The 21,354-nt window shown below is 40.7% G+C and overlaps 1 protein-coding gene across 6 annotated transcripts in view; it reads left to right on the forward strand.

Annotated features, from left to right (window-relative positions):
• The window catches only part of PREX1 (phosphatidylinositol-3,4,5-trisphosphate dependent Rac exchange factor 1), a 222,185-nt gene extending 212,374 nt beyond the window's left edge, over positions 1–9,811 (forward strand). For all 6 annotated transcript variants that reach the window (XM_038369848.2, XM_038369847.2, XM_043495591.1 and 3 more), the window contains exons 34-40: positions 907–1,050; positions 1,818–1,932; positions 2,451–2,517; positions 3,178–3,362; positions 4,063–4,165; positions 4,826–4,893; positions 7,521–9,811. In XM_038369848.2, the coding sequence (XP_038225776.1) occupies positions 907–1,050; positions 1,818–1,932; positions 2,451–2,517; positions 3,178–3,362; positions 4,063–4,165; positions 4,826–4,893; positions 7,521–7,563 (725 nt within the window). In that variant the 3' untranslated portion in view covers positions 7,564–9,811. The remainder of the gene's footprint in view (positions 1–906; positions 1,051–1,817; positions 1,933–2,450; positions 2,518–3,177; positions 3,363–4,062; positions 4,166–4,825; positions 4,894–7,520) is intronic.
• Positions 9,812–21,354: the final 11,543 nt, after the last annotated feature.

Below are 21,354 nucleotides of genomic sequence, written 5' to 3' on the forward strand. Positions count from 1 at the left end.
CCAGGACTACTGCTAGGACTTGCCTCATATGAGCAAGGAGGAGAGACTTAGTGAGATGTGTATCCCTTGCTATCTTTTATCAGACTGAGTATCCATTTTGGAATATCTAGATTCAAATTGCAGGTTCAAATCCCATCTCCTTAGCCCTGTATCCTTCTAAGTCTGACATTTGAAATAGTAAGTATTTGTGTCTCTGTCAACTGTAGTGGCTAAAGTGTAACAGAAATTATAATCATAACTGCGGATAATTGCTGAAGACCTTGCCTCCAGACCTGTTAATTGACTGCACAATAGTAGGGCTAGTAGCGTCAACCTCACTGCCTACATTCATCTAATGATGCCACGTGTAAATTCTCTACAGTTGGGAACCACTGGGCCCTGCCTGTGTTTCTTGCCCAGCATGTGGAGAGACATGACCGCTGGGCTGAGCAGCTCCAGACAGATGTTTGTAATTCACCAGCCTTTCGGCAGGGAAAGGACACACACTCTTGCCGTGTTTATCCAGTACAAGCTCACATGACAGGATTAACCATGTTTACTGCAGTAGTGCCCAGGGACAAGCTAAGAACAGGGCCCCATTGTGCTAGGTGATGTACACATACAGAGTAGTAGACAGTCCCTGCTCCACAGTGTTTAGAAATCTGACAGAGGAGAAGAGAACACAGTGAGGGAAAGGGATCTGACGTACAAGCAAAGCAATCAGTGTGATGGTATCAAACATCATGTTAATCGATGGCATGTCTTGTAAACAACATGCTTCTTCTGAGCACAGCATCTCCATCGCTTACTACCACTTCTAACAATTCAGTAACGAGATGTTATTAAATGGATTGACATATGCAGACACTGCTAGTCTCTCACAGCTGTTTCGGAAAAACACAAACGTCTTTATCTTTGTTTCCCCAGATACTCACGTCTTCTACCACATTGAAGGAAGTCGGCAGGCCTTGAAGATTATCTTTTACCTTGACAGCTACTACTTCTCCAAACTGCCGTCTCGCTTTCAGAATGGGGGAAGCTTGAAGCTGCACACGGTGCTCTTTACAAAAGGTGACCACGAAATTCTTGACCAAGAAAAACTAGTGATGTGAATCTAATTAGTTGCTAAACATTTTAAGGTTCATTATTAAGGAATGACCATAAATTTGTTATTGAAACAAAACTGACAACTCCATTGAAAATATTTTAAGAGGCAAAAATTAACTTCTCCCCAGAATAATAATCTGATATTCTGAGGTGGGCGGTTAATATGTTCTAAAAAGGTTAGGTTGAGATGTTTGTGGGGAGCAGATTATCCGCACATATGCCGCTGTGGGGTTTCTTGCATCTTGCTCTGAAGCATCTAATCAGAGACAGGATATTGGACTAGACATACCATGGGTCTGATCTAGTCTGGAAATGTCCATGTTCCTATGCCACAGACTGGGATTTCTAAAGGACACATTTTCTGTGCACACATATGTGTGTATTCATAGAATCATCTGGGCTGAAAATCAAGGGACCTCTTGTGGACCAGCTAATTCACTGTCCTGCATTGTGGCATCCAGCATAGGATACTTCCTTCAATGAAATAACACTATGACCATATTCCAGTGATCTGGTACCATAGTACCCCTTGCCCTTTGAGGAGTCGTAATGAAAACTGTGGTTCACAGAAGACATCTCCACTGAGAGAAATAAATTCATCTTATTTTTCACATGGTTGGTCTTTGACATGTTTTGGCAGCTATCTAGTAGGGGGATGAACTAGAGAGACAATCAAATGAAAAAATGATAGCTAGAGTAATATATTTATTAAAAATCTTGTCTCCTTCCAGCTCTTGAAAGCCCAGATAGCCAGCCACAGCCAGGTGACTCATCTCTACAAGAACTCCCACAACAGATTAATGGCGTCTCACTTGAAAAAGTGCAGCAATATTACCGTAAACTCAGGTAATGTGCCTCTCTGCCCATCCCCCAATAAAAAAAGAAAAGGGTGCTGTTTGTTCAGACACAGACAGATTTTTCTTCCTGGTGGCCTCATGTCTTGTACACAGTGATTCTTTGGAAACGCCAGTGATATGGAAAGGAGAGTTCTAGGAAAAAAGATATTCCATTTAAGTTTCACATGTTGTTTTTTAATCAGAAGGAGTTTTTTTTAATCTTTGGTGTATTGAAAATTTCTTAAATTATTTAGCAAAAAAATAGCCTTAATTGTAAACTCCTCCTTGAATATAGGAATGTGTCAGAAACAATTTCCATCCAATTGGGACTTCAGATTTTTGATCGGAGCTAAAGTTAAACTAAAAAGTCTTCAATCACTATAGAAAGAAACAATCCAAGTGTTTCAGTAAGAAAATACACCATCTTGGACTACAGGACTTCCCTTTCATATCCATCTGAGATGTTATGCAGTACTTAGTGAAGTGAAATGCTCACCAACTAATCTAATTCTTAATGGCTAATTGCAGGACATTTTACCTTGAGAGATCCAACTTGCCTACTGATTCCAATACAACAGCAGTGAAGATTGACCAGGTATTATTATTATTATTTATATTGTGGTAGAACCTTACAGCCCCAGTCCTGGACTAGAGCTCTCTAGCATTAGGTGCAATACAAACACAGAACAAATAGACAGTCCCTGCCCCAAGATCTTGAATCAGCCCGTCTGAGGATCACTTAGAGTTCTGTCACCCAGAAATCTGATGCCTGCAATCACTTTAGAAATGATCACTTAAGTCTATTTTTTTGAGAATTTTGTTCACAACATACAATACAATAAAAGCAACATCTCCCAGGCCCTCACCTAAAGCTCAATTCTGTAGTAAACAGTCTGTATTTGGGGCAGATGCTTCATGTGAATGTTTGCGCATGCTGTAGAAGCAAACAGAGATTCGGGTGTTTTTATTATAGTGGAGACAATTCAGGGACTCCCCTGTCAGTGCAGTTATTAACATATACTGGAAAGTAGATTGATATGATTTGTGTTCACTTGCAACAGACTGCTTCAAACCCTTGCCAAGTCCTCACTTTTTTGTGCAGAAAATCGTATCTACTGTGAATAGCTGTTACTTTAGATCTACCAAGGAGCTGTTACCATAGAGTACTAGACATAGGAAAAAAGTTCTTATAAGAGTCTATATAAATGAAGGAGTAAATATGACACTGATGCATGTGTTCACTATTCCTGTGTAGCTTATTCGCCCCATTAATGCAATGGATGAGCTGTGCAGACTGATGAAGTCCTTTATTACAAAACCCACCCAGTCGGGATACTCTAATAGTAACACACCAGGAGCTGGGCTGCTGCCTATATCCTCAGAGCTCTGTTACCGTCTCGGAGCCTGTCAGATTGCCATGTGTGGCACTGGGATGCAGAGGTGAGATTTAAGAAACACTCCGTGGTACTGTTGTGATACTAAATTTTTTTCTGTATAAGAAACTAAGCAACGCATCTGAGTCAGTTACATACTGCTAGCGAGAGATGGGCCCCTACAAATGAGAATGAAAAAAACCCTTCTGTTGGCAAGGTTTATTTTATGGGGGTTGTGACTTCTAGCACTGCTGTACAGTGGTTGAGACTCAATGTCCCAATGCAACTACTTTGCTCGGTGGGCATAGAGTATATGTCTTTCAGTCAACACAGTTTTTGATCACAGAGGTGACCTCCTCTAATAAACAGTTTTAAAATCTTTTTTTGTACATGCTAATAAAATCATTTTATTAAATGGCCCAAAATTTCAGTGTTAAAAATAACTCATTTTCAGAAGATTTTTAGCTCATGGAAGACACTTATGTGAACCACCAGCAATGATAGCACCATCTGAAATCACAACAGTGTAGCTTCTTGAGCTTACCTGGTGTAGGAGAGGTGTCACTGAGCTGGGCTGCAGAACTGGTTATATACTTTTATATGGGAAGCCAGAAAGTAAACATAAAAATGGTGTAGTGGCCAAGTTAATTTGCAGTTACTAGCCAAATAGCTTTGTTAAAAGTCATAACTCGAGACTTTGTTAAAAGTCATAAGTAATTTTAAAAAATTGTTTGTGGATTATCATTCCCTTATGTACCCATGTCCAGAAGTACATTGAGTGTGTCCATGGAACAAGCAGCCATACTGGCTCGAAGTCATGGACTTTTACCCAAATGTATCATGCAGGCTACAGACATCATGAGAAAGCAAGTGAGTATTTAGGTTCTTCCTATTACTACTTCCTTAGTTGGATCACCTGCATGCCACTATCTTAATCCCTGGGATCTCTTTTTGTGGAGATACCAGTTAATTTCTCTGTGAAGATATGTGTTGTGCATATACACACCCACATCCAGACACTGTAAAATATGTACAACTGCATGCATACTTTGCAGGAGCAAATTCTAACATTTGCATGTGTGGATATTAGGCTATTTAAAGTGCATACCTAGGGTTACATTATTTAAATTGTGTCACAGATGTTCGAAAAATGTACAGAATGTGCAGGCATATGCCCTTGTAAAGTACGTGTACAAACATGTACAAAAGAAAAGGAGGCTGGCCTTTGAAAATGTAGGTCATATAGTATACTTATATACATCCTGTATATTCCATAACGTGTTCTCATGCATACAATGTTATATGGTGGCAATCTCCTAGTGTTAGACAGTAGTGCTTGTAAAGTGCCTTGGGACTTCTGTCATCTTAAGTAAATGCAGATGGCTGATGTACCTACCAAGTGGATTCCAGAGCTACTAAAAGTAGTTAATGGATTGTCAGATAGAAATCAGACTCCTGTTACAATATTTTCCCTTAAGGGTCAGATGTTTTATTGATATTATCAATGCCATAAGTTCTGTGTTTCCTTAGGGACCAAGAGTTGAAATCTCTGCTAAAAATCTCAAAGTGATGGATCAGATGCCGCAGTCTGCACCCCGGTAGGTTATATACAGTATGTGTTATCTGAGTATTTGTGTTGCATCTTTGCACCCAGCTGTGACATTTCCTTTTCAAATTGACAAGCTCTTCAGCAGCAATACACAGAACTATCCCAGCCATCACTATACTAAACCAAGTGCACCAGTATTTAAAAAAGCTTTGTTTCAAATCCTGTCATCAAATCACCATTAACTTGTGTTGTCTAAATAAAACAGCACTGCTGATTTTTTTGACAATAGCAATGCGTTGCTAAAGCTCAGTGGCCATCAATTATCTATGGAATGCTGAGGAGCAGAAATTCTTGAATGGCAGATCCGACTGCAACTATGCAAAGATAATTCATGAGCTAATACTTTGGCCAGAGCGCCCATGAACTGTCTGGAGTAGCCTGAGTGTCTCATGATTTACTGCAGAGTGGGTTTAAGAGCAAGCAGCTCAGATCAGAGTGAATTTATGGTGATGCAATTTCTAGAAGAATCAATTGCCCAAAGTTAAAGCCATTCTGTTGTCTGAGTGTCAAATCTTGAGAGGTGCTATACACCTGCAAATCCCACTGACTCCAATAGGAGCTGAAGATACTCATTGTCTCTCCCTGAAGGACATAATTTCAGGTGGTTTTTACTATCTTTATTTCTGAGAGAGATTTTTTAACCCATTTCCCCTCTCTCTGTCTCCCACACCTCCTCCCAAACAGACCCAGGAGAGAGAGGAGGGTTCCATTATAGCTTCACTGAACGTTCATAGAATGCTAGGGCCGAATCCTGCTCGGCTATGCAAGTAGCCAATGGAAGTCATCTGCTCCTATGGAAGTCAATGGGATTCATTTGAGTAAAACAAGTCAGCTCTGGCCCTTGAAATGAGCAGTGGAAAAGATCATTTAGGTATACAGCATTCCTCCTGGATAGTGCAGATTTATTCTATTATAGTGTTTTATCTGATCCACTTTTGAAAACCCTATGAGATGGGGCTTAGATCATAATATATTTCAGTGTCAATTTTTCCTTTTCATCCAGTTTCTTATCTATACCCCATTGGACCACCCTAAATAATTCCCCACCTTCGGTGGCAACTGCACCCTTTAGATCAATGGTTCCCAAACTAGAGGCACCGCTTGTTTAGGGAAAGCCACTGACGGGACAGCACGGTTTGTTTACCTGCTGCATCCGCAGGTTCGGCTGATTGCAGCTCCCAGTGGCCGTGGTTTGCCGCTCTTGGTCAACGGGAGCTGCAGGAAGCGGCACCGGCCAAGAGACGTGCTGGCCGTCGCTTCCTGCAGCCCCCATTGGCCTGGAACAGCGAACCGCAGCCAGTGGGAGCTGCAATTGGCTGAACCTGCGGACGCGGCAGGTAAACAAACCAGCCCAGCCCGCCAATGGCTTTTCCTGAACAAGCGGCGCCTGTAGTTTGGGAACCACTGCTTTAGGTGCTTGTAGAAAGTTATTTCAAGCATGTGTCATCAAAACAGTAGTTGGTGGTTGAGGTGAAGTTGTCTGTAACACAGTTTGGCCTGGTTTTGCTTTCTCAGAAACCTTTCATAGGGAACAATATTTTGGTTCTACTACATTCACCCCCTCTCGGATTCTGAGTACAAGCTCAATAAGCGATGAATATGCACTGTCTACATGTGACTTTGTGCCATATCCCAAATGTCAAGCATCACAATTCGAGCAGCAGTGACATTTTCTCCCTTTTAATGAATATTCATTACCTAGTATCCATTTTTATGATCCTAAAAGGTGGAATGTGTTTGAAGTAATTCAGGATAAATAACCCTGGAGTTGTACTTGTGATTTATAAAGTAGAATGAAGGAGAGAAAAGCCTCATATTTGATTTTAGGGTTTTAAAGAGCCGTTCATTTTAGAAAACTTACATTTGAAAAGCCTAGAGACACAGGTTCTTATTTGGTTTCATCAGTGTGAAGTGCATAAGACCTAATGGAACGAAAATGAGCAAAAGTAAATTAATTTCAGGTAAAATGAATTTGGGCTAAGTATCAGGAAACATTTCCTAGCAGTGAGTCCTGTTAGACTGTGGAATAATTTTGGAAGGGAAGTTATGGAAGGCCCCATCATTTGAGTTATTTAAACTTAAACTGGCCAAAGCCCCAGAAAATATACAACAGGGAACCGTCATGTATTTGGGAGCTAGACAAGATGCTGAAAGTGGGGATTTTTTCATCTCCAATTTCTAGGATTTTTAAATGTCTCTGTAAAAAAGGTTAAATCAACCCTATTGACATTACATTGAATGGCATCACAGTGGAATGAGACTTGTCTCTGTTAAAAAGTCCAGGAAAAATAATAAAAAAACTTATTAAAAATCATAATTTATGGATTGCCAACTGCTAAAGGCCAGAATCTGACTTGGGTTGCACAGGGATGGAGTAAGGTATCAAAAATAAAAGTCATTTTTTAAGATAACACCTCTGTGGTTTAATTAGCAATTCTCTAGTGGCACATTTAGTTTGCGAAATGATTAATAATTACAACTAGCTGAATCTTTCCTGTCAATCCTGTCAATGAATGCTTTTTAGAGTGATAAAGAAGCTGCATATCACATGCTAATTCTAACAACTTTTTATTATCATTATGCCATGTAACACCAACTTTTAATCCTCCCTTATAGACTCTACAGGCTGTGTCAGCCACCTTTAGATGGGGACTTATAAAAATGAAAGAGACACCCATGTTATGGAGTCAATAAAATGTTCAGCTGAGAGCAACCCTGCCCGAGGACCCATGTCAACTGACACTGGTGGTGTTAAATGGAGACGGGAGGATATGGTGCTGGGTGTCTCGTGTTCAGTAAGAGAAGAATCTCCGACGCCCACCTGCTGAGAACTCCTACAGTATATGGGCAAAGATTCTTACGGTTCCTTGGCTATTGGAGAAGTTCTCTAACCATAAACACCCTTGAGCCGAGACAAACGAACTGCCTTCTGCCAGAATGCCCAGAAGGAATAGCAATTCCATGTCAAGAAACTGCAGCTTTACTAATGACTCAGCTGCGCTACTGGCTGAAAGTTGTGGCCTTCAAGTTATGGATCCATAAAGCAAAAGCAAGACGAAGCACATCTACTATCCCAATAACGTATCTGGCATCCATTTAATTGCCAGCATAATTTTGGTCAGTGGTCTTGAGTAACAGCATCAGAAATACCACTGATTTAACATGCTGACCTGCACTTTTGAACCATAAGTAGCTCAAGTTTCTGGTTTATTTCCATATGAATACAAAGTATTTCTTCTAGAGTCGTTTTCCTCTTCAGGCCAGTGAGAACCAATCTCTGTATGCTGCAGAGTATACATTCCATAATACTTCTTACCATTACTTCCTCTTACTTACTGTAACATTCAGGTTTGGGATTAACATTTTTTACTAATGGTCTATTATGTATTCTGGAAATACAATAATATTTTACAGGAGAGTTTGGCAATGAAGGATTTTTTAGGAGAAATTACAAAGAAAATAAATTGCAGTCCTATACTCTGATTATTTGAACAGATGTAGTTTTTAAAACCAGGTCAGAAGAACTATAGTTATTTATGTGGAGTGGAGTATCTGTTTTGGATCATGTTATTATATATACAAGATTTAAATAAAAATTATATTGTTTAAAATGGGACCAATATGCTGGCAATTACACAGCTAATCCCAGTTTACTGGAAACAATTCTACATTATTTAAAATCTTTCAGTATTTAAGTAGTCTTTAATACAGTTATTAAAATGTATTAGGAAGGCTTTTAAGTTAAAAGAAAAAGGAATCATGTATATAATGTACTTTATTTTTTTCCTATTTCAAAATTGTTCTCCATTCTATCAGTATTAGCATTAGTGCAGTAATTTTCTCCAAATTACTGGCTGATACTCATTGAGCATGTCAGCAGTCTCAGGCCAGAAATAATGTTCTTTTGGAGTGAGTGCCTTAATAATGATTCACCTATATCTAACAAAATTCACGGCAGTGGGGGAACCTAACATTATTGTCTCTCACCATAGAAAAGCCATAGTCTCTTTTAAAACAATTCATTGTTGGGAGATTCCAGGAACTGTTTGGCGTAATGGACATTCTAGAGAATGAAGGTTTTCTTTTGTTTTGTTTTGTTTTTTGTGCTGAACAGGGCATTAATGAACTCCAGTTTTATTTGGTTAACAATCCAATCCATCCCAAATATAAAGTTAAAAATCATCTCTTCCCACCTGGCTGTGAAGGTTTTTTTAATTTCATTTCTTCAACTAGCACAAAATAACTTACTACAAGTTTTGAGGGGTTGTGTTGGCTTTCTGAATTATTAAATGTTTTTAACGTTTAGGTTTCTTTCATGCTCAGACTGATTTTTTTTTGGGGGGGGGGTAGGAGAGAACACACTTTTGTTTGTTTTATTTACTTTTCAGTATTCCTTCTGACCCACCTCAGTCCACAGCTGAGGCTTATGTGAGTCAGTCTCCTGTTACATCTCAGATATAGGCGTCAGTTACTGTAGAATCCATTGCACTGCAGTCAGATCAGCAGAACATTGTTTCAAAGCAGTTTGTGCTTCTTCATAATCTTGGAAGACTTAATCTTGCCATTTGCTGTTGAAAAGAATGATATTTCTTGAAAAATCCCCTAATTTAAAATTAACTGTAATGATATGTAAAGAAAAACTATTGAAACACCCAAGAAATAAAAACATAGGGGCCAGTATCCTCTCCTGGGGTAAATCAGCATAGTTTTGTTGACTTCAGTGGATCTGATTTAAACTGCCAGATGAGGATCCTGACCTACATCTATGCAGTTCGTACAGACATTAAAGGCGCATAGAAGATGATCTAAGGGCATTTACACTGTGCACTGTTTTACATTAAAATGTATGTGTTATTCTCATTAAATACATGCTAGAACATTTTATTATTAAAAGTTGGTTTATATTACAATGAAAGAGGATATGATTTTATTTATATAAGTTATCCCTTTAGTTCTTTGTTGTTAGACAGAATTTAGGACTTTGCAGAGCTATGAAAGATCAAAAGTTGAAGGTGTTTTTGATATCTGATCAAACTGACTCTGCAGTGCTGAGCTCTTCCTGTTTGTGCAGTACCACCTACAGATGCGGTTTCACTTCAGAATTCTTATTAAAAATAGAACAGAGCAATTCTGAGGCTGTATAATTGCAAAGTTTGAGGCCAGGCCTGAAAAAGTGAGCAGAGTTAGAGTCAGAAGGTGATGCTCATGCTAAACTACAAGTGAAGTCAGCAGAGCAGGCTCAGGCTATAGAATCTTCAGGACTAAAACCAAAGTCAGAGTCAAACCCCAGGATATCCCTGCAACTGGGCCACATCTGTTCTGGCTGGCTATGATGAGCAAATAGTTGAAGTTGTCTCCTGCTTTGTCCGTGAGATTTTGCATTGTGTGTGCAAGCACTGGCCAAGCAGCTTCCTTCTCCATGATGCATCATAGAGAGTCACTTTACAGTATCAATGTGTGTGTGGAAAGGTGGAGCAGGGTCCCCCTAAATGGACTGTTCTCTGTTTGGAACTAAAGAAACAAAGCATTACTGCTAATTTGATCCTAGCTCTTCTGAGTAAGCAGGCTTGGAATCTGGATTTTAGAGTTGGTGGGATCCATCTTGCAGCCTTTCTGCAGGTATAACTCCCACTGAAGTCAGCGGCAGTTCTACATCTGAAAAGACTGTGAGATCCAGCTTAAATACTTCATGGGCCCAATTTTAAGGTAATTCTCAACCTAGCCTTTCATTCTGTAGGCAAAATTCCACACTTGCAATTTAGCATTCACAGCAACTACAGGCACAATAGGTAACACTTGGACATCTGCTTGCTTTGTGCCTGTAAACAAGCCATTCAGTGTCCAATTAGCTGATATCATTGCATGTACAAAATTGTGAGTGCAAGTATTTATGGACACAGAGTTGCAAACACAAAATTAGAGGACTACTGCCTTTCAAACCTTTACAGGTTTGATACTGAATTAACATCTACAATTTCCTTTGGTTCCTTTAACCCTGGAACTCTGGTAGGTGCTAGACATACCCTCAAAACTAGCCTACATGCTTTAATTTAACTATTTATCTTTCAGTTCATCCCAAATCCCCAAAGAAATGACAGTACTCATCACATCCCAAGGTATCACCTGATGTACTGCAGGCTAGTAGTTAGAGCAGTTGAAATACAGACTGACTAGGTCCCTATAGTTTACTCCCAGATGTCACTGATTTTATGCATCACTTAGCTTCTCTGTGCCTCATTTTAGACATCTGTAAAATGGGAAATGTAATATTTCCCTATCTCCCAGGGGGCTTGGGAAGTTTACTTACAGTACATAATGTTTACCTAGCACTTTGAGATCATCCAGTGAAAGCCCCTATTGCAGTATTTATTATTAGCAGCATACACCTGCACATCTGAAGAAACTTCTGCGGGCTCCCAGTAAGGAGAAGCAGACTGAGATGGAGTCAGTTCTTGTAAAAACCATCTCCTGTATGCCTCTGGCCAGGAGCTAACAGTTTGGTTCCCTGATATTCATAGGAGCAGAAAGAAATGTTGCCCAAAGGGAAGTACAGGTCTCAAGAGGGACCCTTTGTGATGATGGGCAATAAAACACAGTTCTGTTCCATTATTGCATGACAGAGTAGGGCAGGAGTCTAGCTTTACTCAAATCTAGCCTGTCAAGTGGTTTAGGTCTAAAATGGTAATTGCCTGCAAATTGTGAAATTTTAATGTTGGTATGTTTTTAACCATTCCCCACTCCATTTGCAATGAACTTAAATGTGCACATAAAAAGCCTATCATTATGCTGCTAAGTCATGGGCTCTGTAAAGAACAATGCTTGGGCTCCTTCTGCTGAAGCTACAGAATCTCTGCACTTGAATAAAGGACCTGCTTTAGCCTGCTAAAAAAGTGTTCTAAGGGGTTGTTCCAGTAAACATGTATTACACAAGCAAGTACAACAAGGCTGCATCTGCCTGGGTGTATTTGCCACTAAAATTCCATAGGTAGCATTAATAAATAATGGATTAATCTCCAGACAGTATTGTTTGCTGTGGCATATGAATAGAAATTAACCTAACAGAGGTTGATGAAGATAACATACACCTCCTCTTCCCTGCCAACATACTAGGTGAAGCTGTGCAATTGTTTCATCCTAAATTACAAACTACACTACATTAAAAATTAGCCTCAAACACTAAGGCAAGCTGGTTTAGAAAGAAGGAAAAAGGGAGGGAAAATGAAGAACAAAGGATAACAGGAGTTAGGCATTTGGGTTCAGCAACAGAAAATTCAGTCAGCAAGTTTCCCTTCTCAGGGCTTTGTTCTCAAGGATTTATAATAGGTAAGTAGCAAGGAGGACACAAAAATAGGCTAATATAATTCAGAACCACAAACAATCTTCCTCCCTCTTGAGGTACAGCTTAGCTCTGTAGCATCTAGGTGGGGAACCCTGCCTTAATAGAAGCATTTCCCATCTTCTGCCTCACCAGTTGTTTTTATAGAGTTACCTGCCTTTCCTAATTGGGCCTTTTGCCCCAGCCCTGCTTCATTACTCCTGATCGCCTAAGTAGAGAGCTAGTAATTGAGCCGAGAGTTAACTCCTTGCTTGTTGGAAATCAGGTAAGGTCTCTGCAGCTTTTCACAGTGTTCTCCAAAAGAGACAGACTTTACTGAGCCAGTTCTATACCTTAGGCCTTCTAAAGCAAAGGGTCAATATGACAATGGTACTTCTAAATAGAGAGTGGTATCAGAAGGCAAGCCTGAAATTCTAAAAGGTATTAGGAGCCTAACTCCCATTGATTTCAACAGGAATTTAGGTACCTAAAACCAATGAAGCTCTAGGATGAAGAGTTTATACTAATAGTCTACCAATACTGCACACAATTTCAAACTAGAATAAATGAATGTGATGTAGATTAATATCCTGTCTTCTCAGAGCAGCAACAGGAAATTAGCAACTGTTTCCATTGTATGTTGGTAATAGTCAGACTCTTACAAAATGCTGGAATTCTCACAAGTCTGCCACCATTACAAGAAATTAGTAAACAGCAACACATAGCAATGTTATTTCTTCCCCCTTAGTTAGAAAATTAGCAAAAGAACTTAAGTTCCTCTGCATGTTTGTTTCAGCTTGCCCTAGATGCAACAAGGCAGAAAAAAGAGTTCTGTGTAGCAGGTGTATTAGTGTATAGATTCTCACACCTGCAGAGTCTCTGTCTCTCTGTGTGCGGTACAAACCAGTGTATAATGGCTTCATCTCAGTCTCCAGAGTGAAATATATTCCTTCCTGATGATTCTCACATTTCTTTCAGGGTCCCTTGTGTGGCTTCCAATCCCCTTCTGAGGGATAGCTCTTCCAGCATGTTAGTTATTAGACTATTTATTCCAGGAGTCTTCCCCTTGTCTGATTATATTCTGTTGTATCATCTTTGATGTCTGTGTTTGAAATATCAATGGTGCTTACATCAGCCTGACTAAATGTGCCTTTTGGCAGCTCTTTTGCGCTCTCTTGTTGCATTCCAGACCAAGCCCTTTGTCTTGTGCATCAGCTGTGAGGCCCAGTGCACCATCAGTGCATTTCTCATTAGCCCTTTCCATTAGCTCTTTCTTCTGTTTATCATGTTTATAATGTTATCAGTGATTTATAATTATGTAGGCCCAGATGTTCCTCTGTTCTGTACAGTGTGAAGAGGACCAAAGCCATTGAAATTGGCCAGCATGCAGAGAAAGTCAATGACATCATAACATCTTGCTTTGAGGCCCTGTGTGCTGAATTCACACATGAAAAACTACACAATAAATGGGTGATTGAGGTGTGCCATGAAGAAGCAAGGGACAGCCATGCTAGGATGATTATTCCCTGCTCCAAAACGTAGAAGGAAAAACCAAATCCAGTTCAGAGCAACATAGATCCCTCCTCACAGGGAGCAGTGGGCCAGACAGGAGCCATGCTGCTACAGCTAGTGGGGACCTTTAGAGGAGCATGACTGAGTGGCTCACAGATCTTGGGTCGATCAGGTTTTGGATGTTGTGCTTCCTGCACGCTCCTCAGTCTCACTTTTACTACAGCAGGGGCCAACTTGGCACATGGCCAGCCCAGTTTCAGAAGCATCCAAAGTAGGGTGACCAGATGTCCTGATTTTATAGGGACAGTCCTGATTTTGGGGTCTTTTTCTTATGTATGCTCCTATTACCCCCCAACCCCATCCCGATTTTTCACATTTGCTATCTGATCACCCTAGTCTAAAGGCCATCTTCTCCCCCACTCTACCCCTCAGAAGTGCGATGCTCTATTTTCCATAGCTAAGAAGAGGGTCTTAACTTTCAGTTTCGTTTCCTTTCCCTTTCTGAGTTACCCCTGTGCTCCCTCAAATACTGGCAATCCCCTTGAGTCAGTTAATTCTCTTTTCTTATGATTAAATTAAATGGCTGTCTGTTTTGTGCAGGTCACTCTGTTATAAAATGGCCATTCAGTTAACACATTGTGTTTTTTCTTTCTGAACTATCACTTTCTAATTACTATAGAGACCTGGCTGGGTGCACTGATGTTTACACAGAGTCAATAAAACCATGTCATGTGATGCCATCTCTTGTTGTTACATTTATGCCCAGAATGGCTATGTGTGGCCAGTGAGATTGATATAGTTGAATTCTCAGTTTCTACTTTTGTACATATTCCTTGTGCCAGGGTTTGGTGAAGTACAGAGAGCACTTTAGGTCAACACAAAACAGGTTTTATATGTAAAGCAAAATGGGAAAATGCAGCTTTTTGGCTGGTTTTCTATCATTCAAATAATTCCTTCTGGAAGGTGCATTTTCTCTAGTATCCACCATAAGAAGCTTGACCCAGTTCTATCTCTGCTTATCATGAGTTCTATGGGGACAGGAAGGGAGAGGAAAGGCAGTGAAATTCACAAGTGAAAAAATTTAAATTCAATGTGACGAAAAGCTGGATAATGATGAGATCTATTAACTTTGGTCTCTTAGTCTCCCAAGGGAAATGGTGGAAGCCTATATCACTTGGTATTTATAGCACTAGATAGAGTGTACAAATACAGTTAGAGGTGATCTACTTTAACCACATGTTAGTTGAGTTACGTGCAAGAATCACTGGGAGAAATTTATGGTTTGTGTAATGCAGGAGGTCAGACTAGATTGTCATAATTCGATTTTTATTTTTTATAATTGCAACTGATAATGGTCATTTAAACATTTTTTAGATTTTTATTTATTTAAATTTGTACAGTTGTGTGAAAGTATGAAGAGGGGAATCAGACAATAATTCTTTATCACTGGCATTACAACACATTTTATACACATTCAGATGGGACTCTGATAAAGTCTCATGCAGCATTTTTCTTACTTTGCCTATCTATACATTCCTGTTATCCACATTAATGGAAATATTTTTGTCAGTTTGGGTGTGTACAGTGAAATTGATGTTTTACTTACATTTACCAATAGAAACTGAATCCTCTCAAGCCTAACCATCATGGTCCCTTCTTGCCTTAAAATCCAAGACCCTATTACTATTAATTATCAGAGTGCCTAGGAGCCACAGTCATGGAGCAGAATCCCACTGTGCTAGGCACTGTACTATCACAGAACAAAAAGATAGTTCCTGCCCCCAAGATCTCACAATCTAAGTATAAGACAAGAGACCACAGATGGAGACAGGCAGACAGACGGGAATGCAAGGAAACTGTGAGACAGTCTTGGTCAGCATGATTGGCGTTGGTCTCAGCACATCAGCAGCCTAACCATTGACAAGTTTCTTTGTTGGTATCACAGCAAAGGAGCATTTTGAGGAGGGATTTGATTGAAGGAGGATAATAAGGGAGCTCTGAGGATGTTTACAGGAGCTCATCCCAAGCGGCAGCAGTAGCATGGGAGAAAAGCACAAAGGTGCTTGATTGAAAAGTTAATAAGTGGTCCATGGAAGCTGGCATCACGAGCTGATTGGAGGTGAGAGATAGTGAATAATAGGTAATGTGGGCCTTGAAAAGTGACAACAAGTAACTTATATTTGATGCGCTAGAGAAGGGGGAGCCAGTGGAGTGATGCAAAGAGAGAGGTAACAGGTCAAAGTGATGGGCTAGGAAAATGCTCTTTGCAGCAGCATTCTGACTGGACATGAGCACAGCAAGATTCCATTTGCCAAGGCCAGAGAGAAGGCTGTAGCAGTAATCAAAGCACAGAATGAAAAGAGCCTGGATGAGAGTTCGAGCTGGATGGATGGATAGGAATGGCGGTATTCTGGAAATGTTATGCAGAAAGAATGGACAAGATTTAGACAGAGCCCAGATGTGAGGATCGAGAGAGAAGTCTGAATCGAAGCTGATGCCCAGGTCGTGGGCCTGAGTGACAGACAGACAGGCTGGTGGTGAGAAAGTCGATAATTAATTAGACTAGATCAAAACCCATAAAATATATCACAAGGACCAATCCTTCACTAGTAAGGTTAGATAGCGTATGTCCAAATCCTGAAATCCTTACTCAGTTTTAATTCCCATTTCAGGTGATGGGAAAGATGAAAGTAGAAAGACTCCTGACTCCCACCCACATACTCTCTCTTTCTCTAGGGCAGGGTTGTTTGCTCCAGAATAAAAAGAAATGACTCACTTTAAGAAATGCTGTTTAATGCCCCGTAAACTCTGCAGGGAGAAAATAGGTCTGTTTTTTAATGAATTAGGATTAAAATTAGTAATTAATGTTTGAATCAAGTCATTATTTTCTTGATCCTTCTTAAAATTAAATTTGGTTAAAAGCACTTTGAGGGCAATGAGCAGAGAATCATTATTATTTAATCAGCTTTAAATTACGTACATAATTAGTTACACGAGTGGGGCATTTTTGTCTTCAGATAATTTAAAAACAATTAGCACGGTTTTATCGCAGTTTTAATGCGTAAAATCAAATTCATATTATTAGCAGAACTTGAAAACTTGCTTTTTTTGGGTTGAGAATTCCTTTTCAAATTATTGCATGACAGTTAATGAAGCCACCACACGAATGCAGTGCTTGGAAATGAAGGATTTGCAAAAGATGCATTGTATATCTCTGATCTTACATGAACTCGGCCCTCTTTTATTTTTTTAATTTGTTTTTATTATAGTTTTGTGAAAAAATAAGCAACATTATAGCCATACAAGCTCTAATGTATCTTGCTGCATGAGCTAATACACAAATTGGGCCTTATTTCCTTTCGCTTATAGATTCATAGAATGGATTCCACAGCCAGATGGGACCATTGTGATCATCTAGTCTGACATCTTGTATAACACAGGCCAGAGAACTTCCCCAAAATAATTCCTAGAGCAGATCTTTTAGAAAAACATCCAGTCTTGATTTTTAAATTGTCAGTGATGAAGAATCCACCACAACCCTTGGTAAATTGTTCTAATGGTTAATTATTCTCACTGTTAAAAATTGACACCTCATTTCCCGTCTGAATTAGTGTAGCTTCAACTTCCAGCCATTGGATCACATTATACCTTTCTCTGCTAGATTGATTAACCAGTTATTAAATAGCTGTTCCCCTCTTATAGGTACTTATAGACCAGGGGTGGGAAAAGTACAGCCCATGTGCCGCATCCGGCTGGTCAGACATTTTAATCCGGCCCTCGAGCTCCCACTGGGGAGCAGGGTCTGGGCTTGCCCTGCTCCGGTGCTCTAGCTGTGGAGCGGGGTCGGGGTCTTGCCCTACTCCACATGTGCTGTGGCTCTGCGTGGCTCCCGGAAGCAGTGGCATGTCCTTCCTCCGGCTCCTACATGTAGGGGCAGCCAGGGGGCTCCACATGCTGCCCCTGCCCCAAGCACCGCCCCCGCAGCTCCCATTGGCTGGGAACCATGGCCAATGGGAGCTGTGGGATGGTGCCTGCAGAGTCGCCTGGCTGCGCCTCCGTGTAGGAGCCGGAGAAGGGGCATGGCACTGCTTCCGGGAGCTGCGTGGGGCTGTGCCTGCGGACGGGGCAGCACACAGCCACCTGGCTGCGCCTCTGCATAGGAGTCAAAGGGGGGACATGCCACTGCTTTTGGGAGCTGCTTGAGGTAAACGCCGCCTGGAATCTGCACCCTTGAGTCCTGTCCCTCTCTGTGCCCCAGCCCTGATCCCCCCCTGCTCTCCGAACCCCTCAGTCCCAGCCCCATCCCAGAGCCTGCACCCCAGCTGGGAGCCCTCCCCCCCTTTACCCCAACCCTCTGCCCCAGCCTGGAGCCCTAGCCCACACCCTGAACTCCTAATTTCTGGCCCCACCCCAGAGCCTTCACCTTCAGCTGGAGCCCTCACCCCCTCCTACACCCCAACCCCAATTCATGAGTATTCATGGCTTGCAATACAATTTCCATACCCAGCTGTGGCCTCGGGCCAAAAAGTTTGCCCACCCGTTATAGACTGTAATCAAGTAACCCCTTAAGGTTCTCTTTGTTAAGAGAAGCAAATTCAGCTCCTTGATTCTATCACTATGAGGCAGGGTTTCTAATGCTGTAATCATTCTCGTGACTCTCTCTGAATTCTCTCCAATATATCAACACCCTTCATGAAATTGTGAACGCAGAACTGGACACAATATTCCAGCAGTAATTGCCCCAGTGCCAAATACAGAGATTACCTTAGAATAAATCAGGTGTTCCTCCAATTAATTCAATGGGGGTCATAATAGTATGAACAGGGTCTAGCTCAGGCCCAGCGAGAATAGAGCAGTGGTTCTCAAAATTCTAAACAGTGTGGCTTGCACTTTAGTAGGCCAATGAAGCACTTGCCCTTCTATTTGCAATTACACTAATCCCCTTCCTTTCCCTTTGCAACAGGATAACATCATCCCAGATCAATTGCTTTCATAGAATGGTACATTAAATACTTTCCTAATCGTATCTTCATCTGCCTTTTAATGCAATTTAACAGCTGAAAATAAGGACGAGGAGCCAGCATCATATGACCAGCCAACTCTTCACAGATCAACAGAATGTACTCCTTGGACACAATTATCTAAATTTTGGATTAAAGACTGACTCAGTCTATAAAACTCAGATCTGGATCTTGAGGTGTGATTCGTATTCATGGGTTTGGTTAGGCACTTGCCCTTCTATTTGCAATTACACTAATCCCCTTCCTTTCCCTTTGCAACAGGATAACATCATCCCAGATCAATTGCTTTCATAGAATGGTACATTAAATACTTTCCTAATCGTATCTTCATCTGCCTTTTAATGCAATTTAACAGCTGAAAATAAGGACGAGGAGCCAGCATCATATGACCAGCCAACTCTTCACAGATCAACAGAATGTACTCCTTGGACACAATTATCTAAATTTTGGATTAAAGACTGACTCAGTCTATAAAACTCAGATCTGGATCTTGAGGTGTGATTCGTATTCATGGGTTTGGTTAGGCCCATTACACAGACAGAAAGTAAGAGATCTGAATTTCCACAAAGCCAATGTTGTCTAGATGTGGGGGTTGTTTCAAGCCCATTTCACTTTACAGTCTGCTTCTAATCCAACACCAGTCCACCCTCAGGTCTTAACAGTCAGTGAACTTCTCATCTAAATCTTTTGCCACTGGCCAATCAAAACAGGGCAGACTCAAGTCTCCATATCATCTCCTGATCTCAGATCATTGGTTTCAGGTGGGTTTGTACTCGGCATGTATGGCTCTGCCAAGCCTCCACTGTTGCTACCAGAGCTACTGTGGCTATATTGCAACTTATACTCATGGGAGCTTGATAAGAGCTAGTGTGAGTATGTGTTTACAAGCTGGGGAATAACATCACTAGCTCACAGTGTAGACATAGCCTATGTCCATTTGTGGATCCGAGCCTAAGTGACTTGCCCAAGGTTTCACAGCAAGTTTGTGGTGGAGAGAGACTTGAACCCCACTATTATAAGCCCTAGGCTGGTACTAACCACTCTCTCAAAACTAATGAACTGGATGCTGCTGCCCTTCCTCAAACACGAGCTTCTCATGGTCAGCTCTGAGCACCTCCTCCCATATAGTATGTTTTCTTTGCCTTCACCCATTAAGAATCCTCAGAAATATTGTTCAGAATCAGCTTTTATTATCAGTAGTTTCAGAGCCACATAAAGCCTTCATAGCTGACTAATACTTTTTCATTTTACTCCTCATAACCAGAGAGTTTTAGTTGTGGGCACTTGTAAAACTGTAAAATACATGAAAGAAATCTATGGAACTATCTGTATTTCGCAGCAGTAGGTAAAAACCCTGTTGGTTTCAAGTGAGATAATAGGTTTCTTTTCAAACACTAAAGTAAATAAGTGCAAAGAATTCATAATAAGTTGATGCCATTTGCACAAAAGCAATCCCATTTTTTATGATCCTTCTCAATAAAGATTCTGGAAACACACTGGCTACACTTCCCAGTCAGTAACCGCTGCACAGCTATAATTTCATAGTGCTTTGCATCTGCAGGTTGCTTAACAGTACAGAGAAGGTAAGTGATTTGTGTATGTCAAAGGCAGAGGTTGGAACATATCCCATATTTCCTCCTAGCATGGTGCACTGTCCCCTCGCTCCCTCCTTATAGATCCCAGTAAAGCCCATATCTTTCATCACACAGTTCATGTGGCGGGTGGTTTGTCTCCATAGTGCTGTGCACTTGAATATTATCTGATATTCATATTTTTCTACTTATTCCTTACTGTTAAATTTATAATGCTGGACTCATCTTCAAGGAAGGGTTGATTTAAAGTGATAACAGGGTGTGTACGTTGACTCCAAACCACACATTCTCTGCTCTTCCAAAATGGTCGGGGGGGGGAGACCCTGAACCTAAATAATTGTTCAGCAAACACTTTTCAGTTATCTCCTGAAAAATATGCATGGAAATTGTTTTACAGTAATGGCGCCCAGGCATAACACAATGATGGGTGCATTAGCAATTCTGCCTTAGATTTGGCTATGGATATGGATCCCCAATTCTTATTGATTTTAATGGGCTGCAGCAATAATGTAAATATTGGGCCAACTCTTTAGTGGGTATAAATCAGCTCTTGATTTCAATTTACACCTGCTCTGGATCTGGTCCATTATATACATGGAATCATCTCTATACATACACATCCAGAGTTATAAAAGGGTGAACTTCCTCAACCTAACACATACAGCACCAAAACCTCTTCCCAGCAAAAGTAGAATGAGACCTGGCAGGCATTTTAATACCAAAGCAGTGAGTTAGTTGCAGCTACCTTAAACTGGTTCTCCCACAAACTGTTACATTCTTTACCTGTAGATAAATCACCCTCAAGCTGGTCTGAAATTGTTTATCTTTGAAAGTCAAAGAAAATTAAAGGGATCACTTCCACTCTGCTCCTTCCGAGTACCCCAGTTTTAGTATGAGCAGGAAGCAAAATATCAGCACTTCCAGGGACTTGCTTTTGGAAAGCAATTTTTGATCACAACAGTTGAATGATCAGTATTAAAGGTGATTATTAAAACAAATTGCACTGTATA

The sequence above is a fragment of the Dermochelys coriacea genome, chromosome 13 (genome assembly GCF_009764565.3).
Source record: "Dermochelys coriacea isolate rDerCor1 chromosome 13, rDerCor1.pri.v4, whole genome shotgun sequence".
Classification (NCBI taxonomy): Eukaryota; Metazoa; Chordata; order Testudines; family Dermochelyidae; genus Dermochelys; species Dermochelys coriacea.